Source organism: Amblyomma mixtum, chromosome 5 (genome assembly GCF_055824585.1).
Source record: "Amblyomma mixtum isolate Tamu chromosome 5, ASM5582458v1, whole genome shotgun sequence".
In the NCBI taxonomy this organism is placed as follows: domain Eukaryota; kingdom Metazoa; phylum Arthropoda; class Arachnida; order Ixodida; family Ixodidae; genus Amblyomma; species Amblyomma mixtum.
The window spans coordinates 20221828-20238648 of NC_143016.1; the positions used below are offsets into that span (position 1 = coordinate 20221828).

Sequence of the window (16821 nt, forward strand, 5' to 3'; positions counted from 1 at the left end):
CCCAATATTGGGAGTCTGTTGGCTATGTGTGGCCCTATACAGGACCAATGTTGCCTTCATTGTCCCCATATTGGCACTGCCACAATGTGCCATTTCCAACATTGGCCCTACTTGTCCGATGTTTTCCCCATATTGGCAATGCCGCTTAGTTACACCTCCAACGATGGCCCTACTTGTCCGATGTTTTCCCCATATTGGCAATGCCACTTAGTTACACCTCCAACGATGGCCCTAAATTTCCGCTGTCGTCCCCATATTGGCAGTGCCGCCTTATTACACCCGTTATGATGGCCCTACTTGTCCGCTGTTTTCCCTGTATTGGCAGTGCCGCTCCACGACACACCAAAGGATGTCCCTGTGATTATATGTGGTTATTTCTCTCAATCCGTTTTTTTTCAATATTCGGACTTGTTTATTTATTTATTTTTTATGACCAACATCAGCGCTAGCGTCGAACTCTGACGAGAAATTACAATAAAAAGCGCGATGTAATTGATTGCGCGAAAGTGAGCAGAGGTCAGATTCATTCACGAAGGTATACGAATTTTGAAAAGCGGCGTCTTTTGTAATTATGGTATGCAAAGAAAAAAAAAGAGAGAAAGAGGTGCCACAATCAAGAAAATGAAATTTCGATTCGAGGAATGGTATAATAACGCACTAATTAACGTACTGCCTCGCATATCTCTCGCATACCACATATCTCTCGCATATCTCTCGCATACCCCGATTATAGGTTGCCGGTTCAAATTCGTGTCTCAAGATATAGGCTCAACTTAACTAATACGTTTATGCTGCACGAAACGCTGAATCGTATTACACAATCCGGAACACAATGCCTCACCCACAGGATGCTCACCCTAGAAAAAAAAAACAAATAAATCGCTTTTTCCACCAGGTCACAAATTATTACGTGGCGCATTTTGAGAGAAGAAACGATGTGAGTAAAACGGGATTTTGGTTTTATCGCAAATAAACAGTTGACGTGAACAACTTGCTGCGCATTTACTGCGTGAAGAAGCAGCAGACGGGAAAGAAAATGTAGATGTATGTTAAATTTAAAAAAAATGATAAGCGAACAAACGGCTCTGCTTCCTGAAGCCGCGAAGCTAAGGTGGCTAGGTTTTTTTAATGTCGCAAATTGTTTTGTTATTCTGCTGTGCTTTTTGGGTATTCTATAACGACGGCTCTAGCATACGTTTTTGCTTTAAATTATCACGTTTATCAAATTAAAGATCGGAACTTTTTCCCGGTCGCATTTCCACTAGTTTTTTTTTTGCCTTTTCTTTTTAATACCAATGAGCCATAACAGGTGCATTGCTGAGTAGCGCGCCGCGTCATTTCGAGCTAGCGCAGACACGCACGGGTGGGCCGCATGACTATGGCTTAGACCGACCTACCTGCCTACACTGGTGTGTATAAAATGTAGGGTATTCGTCGCTCTAGAAGCGAATCATTGGAATATATTGATGAATGGTGTTGCTTGGACGTATGTCATCCTACTTTGTCCGCCACAAGTATCATATATGAAACACTCAAAGAACACGCATTGTTCCCGCTAATTTTATTTATTGTTTTATATTTCCGGTATTTTCATAGTAACACATTTATCTCAGCTTCAACCAAAGAGGCACACGACCGCAGAGATTACGCTAATGTTTGGAGCCGTTTTGACGAAATTCATGCCCAAGCTCCACGTTTCCACTTCCAACATCTCCGCATTGTCGTTTCCTTGCCGCTTTTCACGTGCTCAACGCCTATGGCGCACCCTCCGGACATTCCGGAATTCTTTCACTCATTTCACCCCCCCCCCCCCCCTCTCCACCCCCTTTTTGAAGTCCCATACAGCTGCCTTTTGCCGGGCCGAGCCTCTTTGTTGGAAGAGCGCTGGCCCTCACCATGCTAGGAGTTATTTTTTTCTTTGTGATTTTAGCTACACTGACCTTCTCTAACCTGTTTTCCCCTCGCGCCCAACTAAGCGCAACGCCGCTCATCCACCCTCCCTAGATTTTCTTCTACCCCTTTTCCAGCTGCCGTTTCTCTTGCTGCAGCAAATTCTCCGAAAAATATAAGAAACCTGTCCCATCGTCGTCTCCTCCTTTCCCGAACACTCGCCCAACGAGTATCGCCTGTAGCTAGCAAGGCGGCGAAAAGCCACACAACCAGCGTGCCGACGAAGCATGCGCGCTCAAGCTGACGCCGTTCTTTGTCGAGAATCCGCACCCGATACGATTTGACAATTATGACGGAATTCAGTAGCCTGGCCTGCAAGATTCTATTTGTGAGTACCACCATACTTTTATATTGAAATGTGTTCGGAAATGAATATGGTTCTTGGCGTAATTGGCGCTTTGAATCAGCGCCGACCTTTTTTTTGTCCGGCAGGAAAAGAGAAAGCGACAAAGCACTGGCGCCAACTTCTGAATGGCAACTTTCACAGCGAAATGTCTAGCGCAAAGGCATGCACAGAATGGTGAGAACTTTATTTTTCAGCTTTGAAAAAATGGATTTACCGAACGTTGACTATCTCTTCAATCACCGTGGCGGAGTGTTGTGTGGCCCGACTCATGTTGCGTTCATTACGACATTGGTCATCTATCGTTTGTGCAAGATGAGTACCAGAAGCGCTTATTCTTCCACTGCAGCAGTTTTTTGGCCGCGTGTAATATTCCCGTGCCGGGTGCCTTTGTCTTGGCCAGTTGTAGGCGTACGAGAAAAAGCGGAATTCCTGGTCCCAGCGAACTTTATCCATGTTGTCTCGGAATTAATCACCCATGGACTATCGGAAGAGTGATTTCGTGTGGTTTTCAAGTAAGATTTCCGTCTGCCCCGTTACATGCATGCCAAGCGGCATCGATAATCTGCTTACTTTAAAAAAAGTGTATTCGGTCTCCTGCGTTCAGCGCATTTCGCAAAACTGTGCAAGCCGTCTTTGCATGGAATATTATATTTCATAGCGAAAAAAAAAATTTCTCACAGCTGTTCAATGGGGAGGAGCTGCTACCACCTGTGCCATACTTTGCTGGAACAAAAAGGCAAACAACCAGCTCGCAATAGACATAATTTTGATAGGTAATATAAAAATAGATTGATTTGTATTAAACACTATATTTATCTCTTTTTGTGACTTTTAATATGCATTTGAGGGTGTGACACGGCAAATTGGGATTAGAAATTAGCAATACGGTGGGAAAAAATTATTAAATTCAATTCAACATTTTGCTATTAGTGTGGGGATTTATATAAAGAGTCATTTAGAAATTATACTTTCAACATATGTTGCGAGTACCTTCTCGCACACTGCGCGCCACTAAGATCAATGTGTTATTTTCTTTCTTGTCTTTTTTCTGCGATGGTTGTACTTACACTCATGATCACATCATGCACCTCTTTGCAGCTGCGATGTACAGCCAGGTCATCGTGCAAGAGCTTGGCGAGGAATTTGTTTCAAGGCACTGCAAAAGTTCTCTTACAAGAGGAGTGCAACGATTAGTGCCGATATGTCTCATCGATTCAGCGGCTCCGGCACAATGCATTTCACGATGTACTGGCACCGTAGATGCAATAAATTTTGTTCTTTGAATCCGTTCTTTCTTTTTCGTATGTCTGCTGACTGCTTATATGTAAAATGTTACACATACAAGCTCCGGCTGGTGGAAAACAAGCGGTATATGTCTGCATTGTTGCTGGCCAGCAAGAGGTGTGGTACAAAACTAGGTAGGACCCCCGATCGCGTACAATTTCCCACTGGCCTTGCAATTGATATGCCACCTATAAAAGTTAGATCAAGGGTGGAAAAGTGGGCACAAGTCGGAGCAAACCTGGGGCTATTATTGATATTGGCGGAATGTGGGCATACTATTGGCGCGAATTTCGGGCCATTATTGACAGATCGACTGAATGTGGGCATACTATTGGCGTGAGATGGGCTGAATATGGGCATAGTATTGGCACGAATGTCGGGCCATAATTAATAGATTGGCTGAACATGGGCATAGTCTTGGCACGAACGTTGGCCATTTGTGGATAGACTGGCTGAATGTTGGGTCAATGCTGGCAGCTAGACTGGCTGAGTATAGGCACAATCTTGGCATGAATGAAGGGCCATTGTTGGAAAAAGTCTCGGATTGCTCAAATGCCAGTGTAGGACCAATATTCATGCCAATTTCCGCCACTCTTTTGCCACTGTTGGACCAATCAATTTATCAGTCCAAAATACAAAAATACAACATAAAAGACACTCTGGATGCAGTGCAGTCGCAAAACTTCCATGCCTTCAAGGGAACTTAGGTTTAAGATGTATTCTTTCACTAACATTACGACGAAATAAGTACATTTGCAGAAACCTCACCGCATTGTAGCCTTTCCCCAGATATATGCTTGTACGCCATGCAGCTTGCTCGTGGTTGGGTGTTTAAGCCACTCAGGAAAGTTTTTACTTTTTAGTACATTGATTACCGACGCTGTCCTTAAACTGTTCTGGTAAGAATTGGTTTTTGCAAAAATCGGAGCCAGTGTGTATTGTGTAGTGTGCCTTGTTCGCCTGTTGGTAGCTTTCTGAATGCAGTCTGGAAGTTTAAACGGGACTTTACTAGACAAACATTTATGAAGGAGCAGAAGTCAATTTATTTTCCGGCGTATTGCTAATGTTGGATTTTTATGTTCTTGCGTGAGTAGTGAAAGAGAATCTAGTCTTCTATATTTTCCAAATATAAATCTCACTGCTTTTCTTTGAATGCGTTCCAATTTTTCTATGTCCTTCTTGGTGTAGGGACCTAATTAATTAATTCCATGCCCCACTCTTGACACCAAAGATCAATAGCATCCAAGGCAGCCTGTAGAGGCGCTGTCAGAGTAAATTCTAATGATTTGGTATTATACTGGCGTACCCTTAAAAGTACATGTGCAATGAGACTATCGATGCTGCAGCCTGAGGCTTCAGTCTTCGTGAATGAGAATATACAGTGCGATGGAACTCTTCGTAAGGTGGCTTGGGCGTAAGTAGGATATTCTGCTTAGCATCCCGAAATACCTGAGCATACCGAAAAGGGAAGATGCAATGCCCGATTTACTGTGTAGTCCTTGATTCTATCGCTCGACCGGGAAGAAGTCGAATGAAGCGGAACATTTTCTCACGCAGCTTTCTACCAACAAAGTTAAGCAGACGAATGTTACTTGGTTAATTGCAGTACTACTGACAATGTTAAGAGTTCACACGGTGCGTAACAATTTCTGCTGCTAAGAATGCCGAGAGTAAGGTGTCTCGCCTGCAGTACACAATATAACTTTAATTTCAGCTTGCATACGACACCACTCTGTCTGTTGAGAGCTGGTAGGGCTTTTGTGCAAGGAACACACGTCCCGGAGCCAGCCGGCCTTTGACAAACAGTACTCGTCACCATCATCAACATCGGTGGCAGCCGGATCGTGATGACAACGGATGATGGAGGAGACTGAACGTTACAAAAATGCTCGCGTTAGTGAACACAAGTGCCCCGTCCGGACCTTCTAGGGATCCCGTCTCCCCAAGACACAAACGACAGCTTAAGGGCGTGGCATGCACTGTCGCTTACTTTACGAAATCATTGTCGATATTCAGGTTGGCGACGCTGGAAGCCAAGGCCCTGGAGCATTCGGTCGATCCCACCAGACAGGCCAGGCGCGCCAAATGAACGGCCGCGCTGGTTCTGCACAGATCGAAAACGAAGCGTGCGTGAAAAGACAAGGCTGCATGCAAAGTAAGAGGGCCCGTTATTGTAGGAATTTTGCCAGTATAAAGACGATCGATTCTAGTAGGGAAGATGCTAGTTATTGCATGCAGTACTAAAGACCAGTGCGCACCATATCTGACTGTTCGAAACGGTCCTTGCCATGATAGTTGTAGAAATACTGATGGAACAACGATCAGACGTTTGTGCAATCGCATGAGTCTGAGATATCACTGATAATCCGTTAAACTGCAGTAGACAGATTCGAAACCATAAACCCAGAAATTGTTCGCGAACTGTACAATGGCGGGGAGAAAAAACAGATAGTGCGCGTACTCATAATTTCCTGAGTTGGACCCTTCAGGCACGCTCTATAGGCCATGCGCGTTATTTATCTACCCATAAAATTTATACGCTGGGATAAACATTTTAATCAAGATATTTCTTGCAATTAAGCCTAATGCATTGGCTACACTTACACAAAAGGAGCCTAGCTCTGAACCAAAATTCTGTCAATAGTCAGATACAACTTAAGCCTGCAGTGAAGCTCCGCCCAAATTCAGGACCGTCACACAAAATTCCTCCACGACAAAAAGTAGTTCATTGTTAAAATTTGTCTTGTTACTTGGTTTATGGGATTTAACGTCCCAAAGCGGCTCAGGCTATGAGAGACGCTGTCTTGTTACTTAAAGAAGCTAATCAGAAGAAAGTAAATTATAAGCTCTAGAATACTGAGACCAGGTTTTTTTAATATACTGGAACATTAAAAACATTGGAGATAACTGCGGCACCCTCATTGGAAAAATGCGTGAGCATAAGCTTTCAAACTTCGCGCCACGCTTCCTTTCTCAATTTGGCGCCATGCGTTGTCTCCGCCCACACTTCCGGTCACGTGGTGCCACAATTCAGGCGTTTTAAAATTTGGCGCCACTTTTGCTCCGGCCCCGCCCACTTTCTGGACATTTTTGGCTCTAATTTAACTAATTAACCCACCCGAACCCGCCGATTTCCCATGCGAGAATTTTTATGCTTTATCCGATGGTATGATCCTTTTTCGCATAAACCCATTCGTTCGGACGTAATCGTGTGGACAAGCTCGTGATGACACGAAACCGCCCATTTTTTGGACATCTTTGGCTCTAATTAATTCACTAATCAACCCACCTCAACCCCCCGGTTTCCCATACGAGATTTTTTGCTGCTCTATCCGATGGTACCATTCTTTATCGCATAAACCTTTTCGTTGGGACGTAATCGTGCGGACAAGCTCCGCAAACATAGCCGTACAATGCTTACGCATTAAAAGTTGATTTGATTTACTATTGTGATTCGCCAGCGGAGTAATATAGTTCGCCGCGGACCATGGCCCAGTGTTAGTAGCCACTTTCTTTTTTTTGAAGTTGTATCCTACTATGGTACTAAATTTGAAGCGGAGTCAGATTTTTTAGCACCAAGAAATCACATCTTTCTTGCGCATAGGATCACTTATACGAGGTCTGTTAGAGAAGTATCCGACCTTTGGCCGTTGAAAAAAAACTTGCATAACTGGAGCGTTGCAAACCTAGTCATCTTTAAAGTAGTCTACTTGGGACTCCACACACTTCTCCCAGCGGTGCTGCCATTGTGGGAAGTGTTCCGAAAAGGCAATTTTCGGAATGGAGTTTAGCTCAGCTGTCGTTGCAACCATAATGTTCTTCCTTGTCTGAAATCGCGCTCCTTTCAATGGCCTTTTGATTTTGGGAACCAGCCAGAAATCGCAGGGGCCATATCAGGACAGTAAGGAGTCTGTTGAACTACAGGAGTCTGGTTTTTCACCAAAAAATCTGATTCAAGTGCGAGGAATGTGCAGCAGCATTGGCGAGATGGGTACGCCAATTTCCTGTTGACCTCAACTCCGGGTTCTTGCGCCGCACAGCATCACGTAGGCAACGGAGGACATCCCTGTAGTACTCTTTGGTCATTGTTTGACCCTGTAGAGTGCGTACTCGTGGTCTGCCACACAGAGGGTGTCAAAGAAAGCAGTCAGCATCACTTTCACATTCCTGCGCAATTGGCGGGCCTTCTTAAGTCTTGGTGACGTGGAATGCTTCCACTCTGGCGACTGGGATCTGGTTTCCGGGTCGCACCTGTACACCCAAGACTCGTCACTAGTGATTATGATGTTGATGAAGTCGGGGTCACTGTTTGCGGAATCCAGCATGTCCTGTGAGACTTCAACACGAAGCTGCTTTTGCTCCACCGTGAGCAGCTTCGGCACGAATTTCGCCGCAACTCTCTCCATGGCCAAATCTTCGGTGATAATGGAATGTGCGGAGAAATTGCTCATGTCCACCTCTTCCTCAATTTCTCGGATAGTCACGCGACAGTCCCGCATCACCATAGCGTTCAGTTCGGCAATGACCTGGTCATTTTGGCATGTTGATGGCCGATTGGAGCGTGGCTCGTTCTCCACCGATGTGCGGCCATCTTTAAAACAATTGTAACACTGCTTAAACTGTGTGCTGCTCATACCATCTTCACCGAAAGCCGTCTGAATATTTCGAATGGTTTCCACTCGGCTGTCGCCAAGTTTATGGGAAAATGTGTTGCAGTAGCGCTGCTCCTTTCACTCTGCCATTTTCCTTGCAATAAAAAACCGACGAGAGCACTGCACACAGCCTCACTCAAACGCTGCTTCCCAGCGACTGACGCTATCGGCAGGCGGGAAAAAATTCATGCATGCGCATGAAGGTTCAAGGTCACCTGATGCAAGCGCGCTTGTCTCATATCCATCAGGTGTTCGCAAAAAAAAAATAAGTCGGATACTTTTATAACAGACCTCGTATGAGACGAGTAATTTCATATGCCGTCGTGTCACACTTTTCTGAAGCGCACTGCGTCTATCGAGCGTGTCCCAGGATATAACTGAATTCAGAGCACATTTTAAAATACGTCGTTTTGCACTGAGTCAAACATTACTGCCGTGATTTTCAGTAAAGCAGGAATAAAGAGAGAAAATCTCCCTGACTTTGGTGACTACTTGTGCCAAAGCCATGATTCGAGCCCTATCATGGTGCTGACTGCAGTCGTGGTCTTGACGAATTTCTTTTTTAATTCCATCGTCAAAGTTAGTGACAGTTTTATCCTGGATCAAGCAGTCGTAGACACCGTGGAACTCAGAATTCGACGGTGTAACTTTCCCGAGCGGAGTGGGACGCTTACCTAGCTCTTCTCGCAAAAGCAAGCGCGCGAAAAGTCTGTACTGTAATGTGTATGTTTTCCACAGTCTGATTAATTTGTGCGGTTGAAACGAGATAGTACGCCGGGAGCAGTTTTATGAACTTGATTTATTTAGCTGATCACGCATTTAAAATAATAGCGTAAAATGGCCCTCAAAAACAGCAGAAGAAACGTTAACACTTGGCGCATATAGTCTGTGTCGTAAAGTACCTATTCTTGGAATCATTCGACCTAATTATTCCTTAGCAAATGTATATACTGACACAGGTTTTGGGCTATACCGTCAGGGTCAGCCTAATCTAATATGCAAGCTATTCGAACTGCGCCCAAGACCGAGCACTCACTTTGGAGCCTGGGGGCCGAGATCGGTGGCTGGATCGATTTTCTTGACCCGTTCTTGGATTATTGCATTGATGCGTGCCTGCATGCAAAAAAAAGAAGTGAGTTTCGGTTCGGAAACAAGAGACCGTTTTAACAGCGTCCGCCAGTCAGGCTCGGCTTCAAAGCATGTCACAACACTTACTCCCCCGTCTTTCAATGGTTACGAGCCCATCGCTATTGCAGCGCTCCAAAAGTATCAGCTATAGTGCTTGCTGCTAGTGACACGGACAGCAGACGCAACGTCAAGCGATGTACAGTGAAAATATTCGGAATTCCAGTGCAATACCATTTTAAACCCCACTACTCGCCAGCCAGGTCTCTACATAATCTGCATTCCCTAGAGACAAGAGTTGAAAAACCGTCAACTCTTGAGACGAGTAAGTCATCCTGTCCGTAAAGAGCCAAGAATAACGAAGTTTTTCTCGTCGAAACGCTGGCAAGCATCCGGACCACCAAAATTAAGAAGTTGCCCCCCCCCCCCCCTCCAAAAAAAAAAATCCAAACGACCCCTAGATTTTTTAAAGTAGGCCCACCCTCAAAATAGATTAAAGTGGATTAGTGGGAGGATTACGGTGTATTAGCAAGTCGGATTAGTATAATCTCATATGATATTCCAATGCAAGGTACTCGAAGAGTCTTGAAGGTGGTGATTCATGCATCAAATATAAGAACAATAGAACGGGTTCCAACCGAACTTTTGGCGGCAAAATCGCAAGAACAACATTAGACACCCATTGTAGACAATAGCAGGCAACATAAATCCTATCGCACTTCCTTCTTTATGAATGTGGTTGAAAAGGCCCCAAGTTTTCAATTTCGCACTTGCCCTTTCCATACTTGTGGAAGAAGTGCAAGATTGCAGTCGCCTGCGCAATAAGAAATACTATTAATGCTAACTTTTCCTGTTATGGAGTATGGAAGAGTAAACATGTAGAGCTTGGTGGTGGCAAAAATTTTTCTAAGATTATCATGCTGCTGTGGGTCAAAATCTTCAACGGACCGCTAAAAGCATCGCTTTTTATCAAAGCTAAGGCCAACGCTGTTCCCTCCTTGTGGGAATCAACGCGACATTTCTCGTTCCTTGGGTAAAAATACAATCCACATCCAGGTCATATTCAAATCCCATCAGAGGATCTGCGTTGTAAGGCTAGGCAGGGGTAGGAAACTTCCGTACACTCTATTGGGCAGCCAATACGGACGTCACGAAAATTCCTCCAATAACGGCAAGAGAGAAGGAATTTGAAGCGTGGTATCGTCGTCATAACGATGGTATGCAGAAAAAAACAATCTCCGAAGTGGGTACGAACCACCGCCGGCTAAAACTGAGTAGTTTCGTATCTCGGTGCTTACGAGATTTCGCTCACCACCACTGCATACCTCTCTAGGTGGCGTGTGCAGGAACAATTTAATTTTAAGCGTCAGTTTTCCTCCAGTCACCAGGTGCGCTGAAGTAGCTGATACCGAAACTAACAAGAGTTTCCTACCCCTGGCTAGGCTTCCAACCACACCGGCTGTAAAAAAACCTTCGGTGAGCTGAACGGTGAAACTCCTACGAAGCATTATGGCAGGCGTAAGGGATTCTCTCTGCTTTGTGTACCTTGTATGCGGTCTCGTCGGTATCGCTCAGGAGCAATGAGAACGCCTCGTGCTCCGTGGCAAGCAACTGTTCGGCAAAAATGTCCCACAGGTCCACACTGCCCGGTTTGAGAGCCTCCCACGTCCACAATGCGGCGACCACGTCACCCGAATGCTTCCTGCAACACAGAGCGCATGACAATACAAGCTTTCACTTTCACAATTTGTGCTCGGATTTCACTTGTTTAGTACGTCGATATAAGAAAACGGCAGTTTTCTGCTCCTCCTATAAAATATGGGCCCATGTAAGTCATACGTCTGTCATATCAGCCATTTCCTGAAATTAATTTACTGCACCACTGGGACAGAGAAAACTTATTCTTGGACTCCTGATTTTCAGTTTTTTACCTGCCCAATCACGACGCTTTCTACTCTTGGTTGAAATAAATACCCCTTGTAGCTTTCAGTAGAAAACAGATGTCGATTTAATTGGGTATTTCCTTGAGCATGACTTAGGGAATACTGAAAGTCGCTCACCGTAAGTCAAAGAATTCACCGCAGCCGCCTGACAATGGATTGGATTATACAAAAGGGCTGCATCCGAAACAGGGTGCACACATTTTGCTTAATGAACATGTTTTCTGAAATCTGCGGCTAAAAGTGCATGTGAACGCTTGCAAGATGACCACAGCACTTGACTGAACCGCACCGACCCTTGTATAACTAGAAAATTCGTGTGAAATGGGAAAATCGTAGAAGAGCCCTGAACTAACTTATATAGAATGCGCACGGAGAAATTACCGGAAATTCCTGTCTCACATCGCATCAGTACGCAGAAACACCAATAAGTTCGACGGAACCTCAACTGCATATAGATACACTGAGGCACACTTACTTTTCGCCGAACTGTTTGTGCGACTGGTACAGTAGGTACCAGGCCGTGATGCTGTCGGGGGGCGTCTGCATATCAAACAAGGAAAATAATTATATTGAACACACATATAGATTTAGTGTGCGATTGGGATTTATACAAAAAGAGATGGTATCGCAGAACACGAGGCGGTTAGGGAAACGTGTAAGCAAATTATGTTAACACAGATCAACATCTACGCATTCGGCACCAACTTAAATGTACACTGCTGACGTCACTCACCGCGGTCAGGCTGTGGCCAATGAGCGTCCACGCCGTGACGTCCTGTTTGATGCCGTAACAGGCCGTCACAGCAGGGTTCACCAGCAGCGGGTCCTTGTCGGCGATGGTCAGCGGCGCTTCGGCTGCATGTGTAGAAGTGTGAGATGCTTTTAGCGGAAGCTTTTTTGAAGCATTAAGTGCTTTCTTCTCCACTTCTTGGCAATATCAGTCCAACACTGTCCCGAACTCTCGGCGAACTCGTCGTCGAGATCAATGCCGAAACTTCCGTCAGAAATGTATTTATATCCAGAAAGAAAAAGCTTCCTCAGCTCTCCGAGCTGGATTCGAAAGAATGCCCTGAAATAGAAGAGCAGCTTTCCCTACTTTGCCTCCGCCGTAATGATATGCGCAGTTCTTTACTCGCATTATTGCGCTAGGCGCGTTTCCGCTTCAATAAGTTTAACGCAACTGTTAGGCTGATATAGAAACGTTCGCAGCATTTCTTCGAGGTTTGCAGAGAGAAGAGTCGTATTGCTATGGAAGAATCCACGTTTGATGCCTAAGAATAGCCGAGCCAAATATGATACTTGATCGTCCTGGCATTCCTGCCTTTCTCCATGGTGGATCAAGCGCTGTGCCACCTCATCTAGGTAATATTGAGAAACTTTTTTATGATCCGTTATGTGTTGGGAATGCAATAGCATTAGCAGCTGTTGATGTCTTTACCGGAAATGACAACACTTCTAGGTTGGTCACGTCACTTTCTTCCAGCCAATCAGTGGATTTAGCTGCCGACGACAGATCTTTCTTATGTCGACTCTAATGCTATCATAATGACACAGATGCTCTTAAACGTCGTGCCATATGTGGCCCAAGGCACGGTACACCAGCGAGCGATAAAATTGCGATACAAAACGGTCACGGTCATTACGAATGAAGTGATTAACATGAATCAACCCTTCTCTATTGTTAGCGAGCGATTTGGACGAAGCAGGAGCCAGGACGAGGTAAGCACACTGGTAAAGGCTAACCGGGTGATCTCATCAGTGCTGGGGTCACGAGAGGCTGCTTTAACATATGCGTCCGTAACGTACCGGGTGTGCGAGGCATTTGAGAACACACAATGTTGACTTCAGACACAGAACCATATTTCCAGCAAATGTAGACAAATTTCCACCAAGCTTCTGTTACGGTTTATGTCCAAAATTACTCAATGAATCAGTTACCCGCTGCAATAACATATTCAGTTCGGCTTTGGAAACGACTGCATGCTCGAATCTGGTGGTCCTTAGAGATGTTGGTCATTGAGTGAGCATTGAAGGCTTTCAGCGAGTCTTTCGTGTTATGTGGCAGTTTGTTGGCCTCCCTCTAAACGACGCTCCAGACATAGTAGTCCAGTCTTTGCATAAAAACAGCGCTGCAGACGGGACCAAGAAGAGAAGACACAAACACAGGCGTGTCTTGTTCTTGGTTCCTGTCTGTAGCGCTGCTTTTATGCAAAGAATGTACCAACTAGCCCGGCTTATTCCTCTCTTGAATAGTAGTCCCGCGGATTTAAATTTGGAGAACCAGGAGGGCGCAAGTTGGGAGTGACATGGTCGTTGAAGTTGTCGACAGCCACTCCTGAGTAACGCTGGTGGTGTGGGCTGGAGCCGAATCTTGATGAAAGACTTAAGGTCATCGTTTTGAAACAGTCTATATCTAGGGCTTTACAACGGTGTCAAGCCCCTCCATAAACGCAGTAGCGTTTACGCGGAGTCCTCCTTCAAAAACGTGTGGTGGCATGTCGTCACCCTTGTACTGACGACGGCTAGCACCATCACAGACGAAGGAAATTTTGTGTGCATCAGTGTAGGCATCTCATCAACGCTTGTACAAAGTAACCTGTTGTTACGGCGGTTAGCTTTTTCGTATTGCTCGAAGTTTTCAACTGAAAAGCCAGGGCACTCCACTCTCCTAAAGCTTTTTCAGCTTGCTTAGCAAGCGCTTGAACCTGAGCAGACGATTCTCCCTAGTTTTATCGGACATGAATTGCTCCTCCTCAAGACGTAGGAATAATACCTCCCGTTCTCGTGCACCGCCTAACAAACAGTCGACTCTGCGACTCGTAGCTTCTTTGCAAAGGCCCTCGTTGGCTTTCCTGGGTCGTCACACTCACGATCAGCCGCTGGAGAAAATCACGCGTTCTGGCGACATCTTACCGCTGACTGTGCTTTTCTTTTTCGCCTCAGATGCCACGTCACCATCAGAGCACATCAGTTACTTTCGCTCCTTGTAAACGAAAGACTTCGCTGCGTTCAGAAAGGCGGCGATTTCCAAGTCGCTGTGGTGTGCGGCCAAAGCAACGAGGACTGCGTAGTACGCATAGTATTTCTTTACCTGCTTCAATTTGCACGGTTCTCTTTCGGAACAAACTGCACAGTATGAAAGATAAGACCTCAACATACAAGAAGCTGCACTCCTAGATAGAAGTAGCGAGACTGCTGGTGCCTATGGCGATGGGGAATAAGTGTTCTCGAATACCCGGCGCACCTGGTATGTCATTACTATTGTTGGGAAGATTCTTCGTACCCGTCATTAGACTTCCAGCTCGAAATTTTTTTTAATCAACCGGAAGAAAGAGTGAAACTTACGGTGGGTGGTGTTCAACCACTCGACGCCGATGGCATTGGGAGTCCTGAGACTGGCGCCCACAGCTGCGCCGCCAGTAGCGAACGGCGTCCCCTTTGCGCTGCTCACGTCCCTGCGCAAGCGACGGCAACATACGTCCGATATCACTGCTACGCAAATTCAGGATGTACGGAGTGTCCATCCTCATAAGGCTACTTGCTGTGGTGGCGAACGCAGGCATTATATAGCACCGGTTGAATTAGCACTACCAATAGCTTGAAATCTAAAGTGAAGGCCACGTAATTAACATTATTAGCCTCTCAATTTCTCAAGTGCTGCAAGTGCTGAGTTTAGCTTTGGCTTAGGCAGTTTCACCATTAAGGTTTTGTAATCTTTTGTCCCAGTGAATCTGCCGGGATAGGCCGAACTAATTGTCCCGTAGTGAATTTATGAGCTGGTCCCGATACGTTAGCGTCTGTCACAATATTCCGCAGCGATGGCGTAGAGCAAGAGCATCCGCCTCGCGTGCATGAGGACCGTGGTTCGAATCCTGGTGCAGCGCAGTTATCCACAGGATATGACAGTCCGCGTGTCGATGCAATTGCATAACCAGGCCTGGGATGCGGCCAGATCTTGGTGACCAGAACCAATAGTGCACTTCCTTACCAGAACAGGACTTCTCCATCCTGGTGTAGTACTTGGCCACAACCTCCTATATGAGTACATCAATTAACCATTGGCCCTCAGTCCCCAGCGATTGTGGAGCAACTGAGCAAGGAGTCGGTCAGATCTTTGATGCAGCAGAGGGCGCAAGAACTTCTGGCTCCGGACAGGCCGCCTTTGGAAACCGAACCTGGCAGCGTTCAACGCTAGAACTTTATCTGGTGAGGCTAGTCTAGGAGTGCAGCTCGAGGAAACTAGTTGGTATAAAATGGCATGTCACAGTGCTTAGTGAGGTCAGGAGGGGAGATGAGGTGTATACAGTTCTCAGGGGTGGACACGTACTATGCAATTGCGGATTAACAGACAGATAACACCTAGGTGTAAGATTGCTCATCAATAAGGATATAGCTGGCATCATAGAGTAATTCTGTATTATTGACTAGAGGTTGGCAGTTATCGTAATTAAGCTTAAAAAGAGCTACAAACTGAACATGGCACAAGCTTACTCGCTAACATCCAGCCATGATGAGCAGATCGGCGAAAACTTCTATATAGACGTGGAATCGGCAATGAGCAAAGTAAAATCACAGTACACCTTCCTGATAGGGACTTCAATGTCAATATAGGCAAGAAACAGGCTGGAGACCAGCAGACAATGGGTGACAGGCTCTAGAAATAGTAAGCGGGGAGTTATCAGCGGAGTTCGCAGAGAGAAATAATTTACGGATCATGATTACCTGCTTCCGCAAACGACAGAATATGGAGATAACGTAGAAGAGCCACAATGGTGAATAATAATGAACTTTATGTCGTGCGCTAATCCTGGCATCGTGTAAGATGTAGAGATCCTCGGAAAAGTACGATGTAGCGACCAAAGGATGGTAGGGAATCGAATCAGCCTAGACTTGAAGGGGAAGCGGAAGAAACTAGTGTGGCAGGAGCCCATCAGTGGGTTAGAGGTAAGAGGGAAAATAGCGGAATGCAGGAGCTCGCTGCAGAAAAGATATTCTGCTTTAACTGAAGACGTCGTTCTTAGTGTTCAAGCAATGGACGATAATCTCACACTTATTACAGAATGCGCAGTGGAAGTAGGCAGTAGGACGGTTAGACAGGATACCGGCAAACGCTTTCAGAAAACGAAATGCCTGACCCCGCCGCGGTGGCTCAGGGGTTACTGCTCTCGGCTGCTGACCCGAAAGACGCGCGTTCGATCCCGGCCGCGGCGGCCGAATTTCGATGGAGGCGAAATTCTAGAGGCCCGTGTACTGTGCGATGTCAGTGCACGTTAAAGATCCACAGGAGGTCGAAATTTCCGGAGCCCTTCACTAAGGCGCCTCTCATAGCCTGAGTCGCTTTGGGACGTTAAACCCCAATAAACCAACCAAATACCTGACACTGCTATCAAAGCTAATCAATAAGCGCAAAGTAACCGACACAACGACGTTTAAAATGTAAAGAATCGAACATTCTTCAAGGAAAGGACGTAGTCTGAAAGCGGTCAATCGGAAATTAGTCATAAGCAAAAATAAATTAGAT

The 16821-nt window shown here is 45.6% G+C and overlaps 1 protein-coding gene across 1 annotated transcript in view; it reads right to left on the reverse strand.

The window, feature by feature from the left end:
• Window positions 1-16821, reverse strand: part of LOC149341456 (uncharacterized) — a 74518-nt gene that overhangs the window by 24368 nt on the left and 33329 nt on the right. The window contains exons 14-19 of the mRNA XM_089542861.1: window positions 14646-14755; window positions 12034-12155; window positions 11776-11840; window positions 10903-11059; window positions 9269-9345; window positions 5571-5684 (exon numbers count right to left, since the gene is read on the reverse strand). Coding sequence (XP_089398987.1) covers window positions 5571-5684; window positions 9269-9345; window positions 10903-11059; window positions 11776-11840; window positions 12034-12155; window positions 14646-14755 — 645 coding nt within the window. The remainder of the gene's footprint in view (window positions 1-5570; window positions 5685-9268; window positions 9346-10902; window positions 11060-11775; window positions 11841-12033; window positions 12156-14645; window positions 14756-16821) is intronic.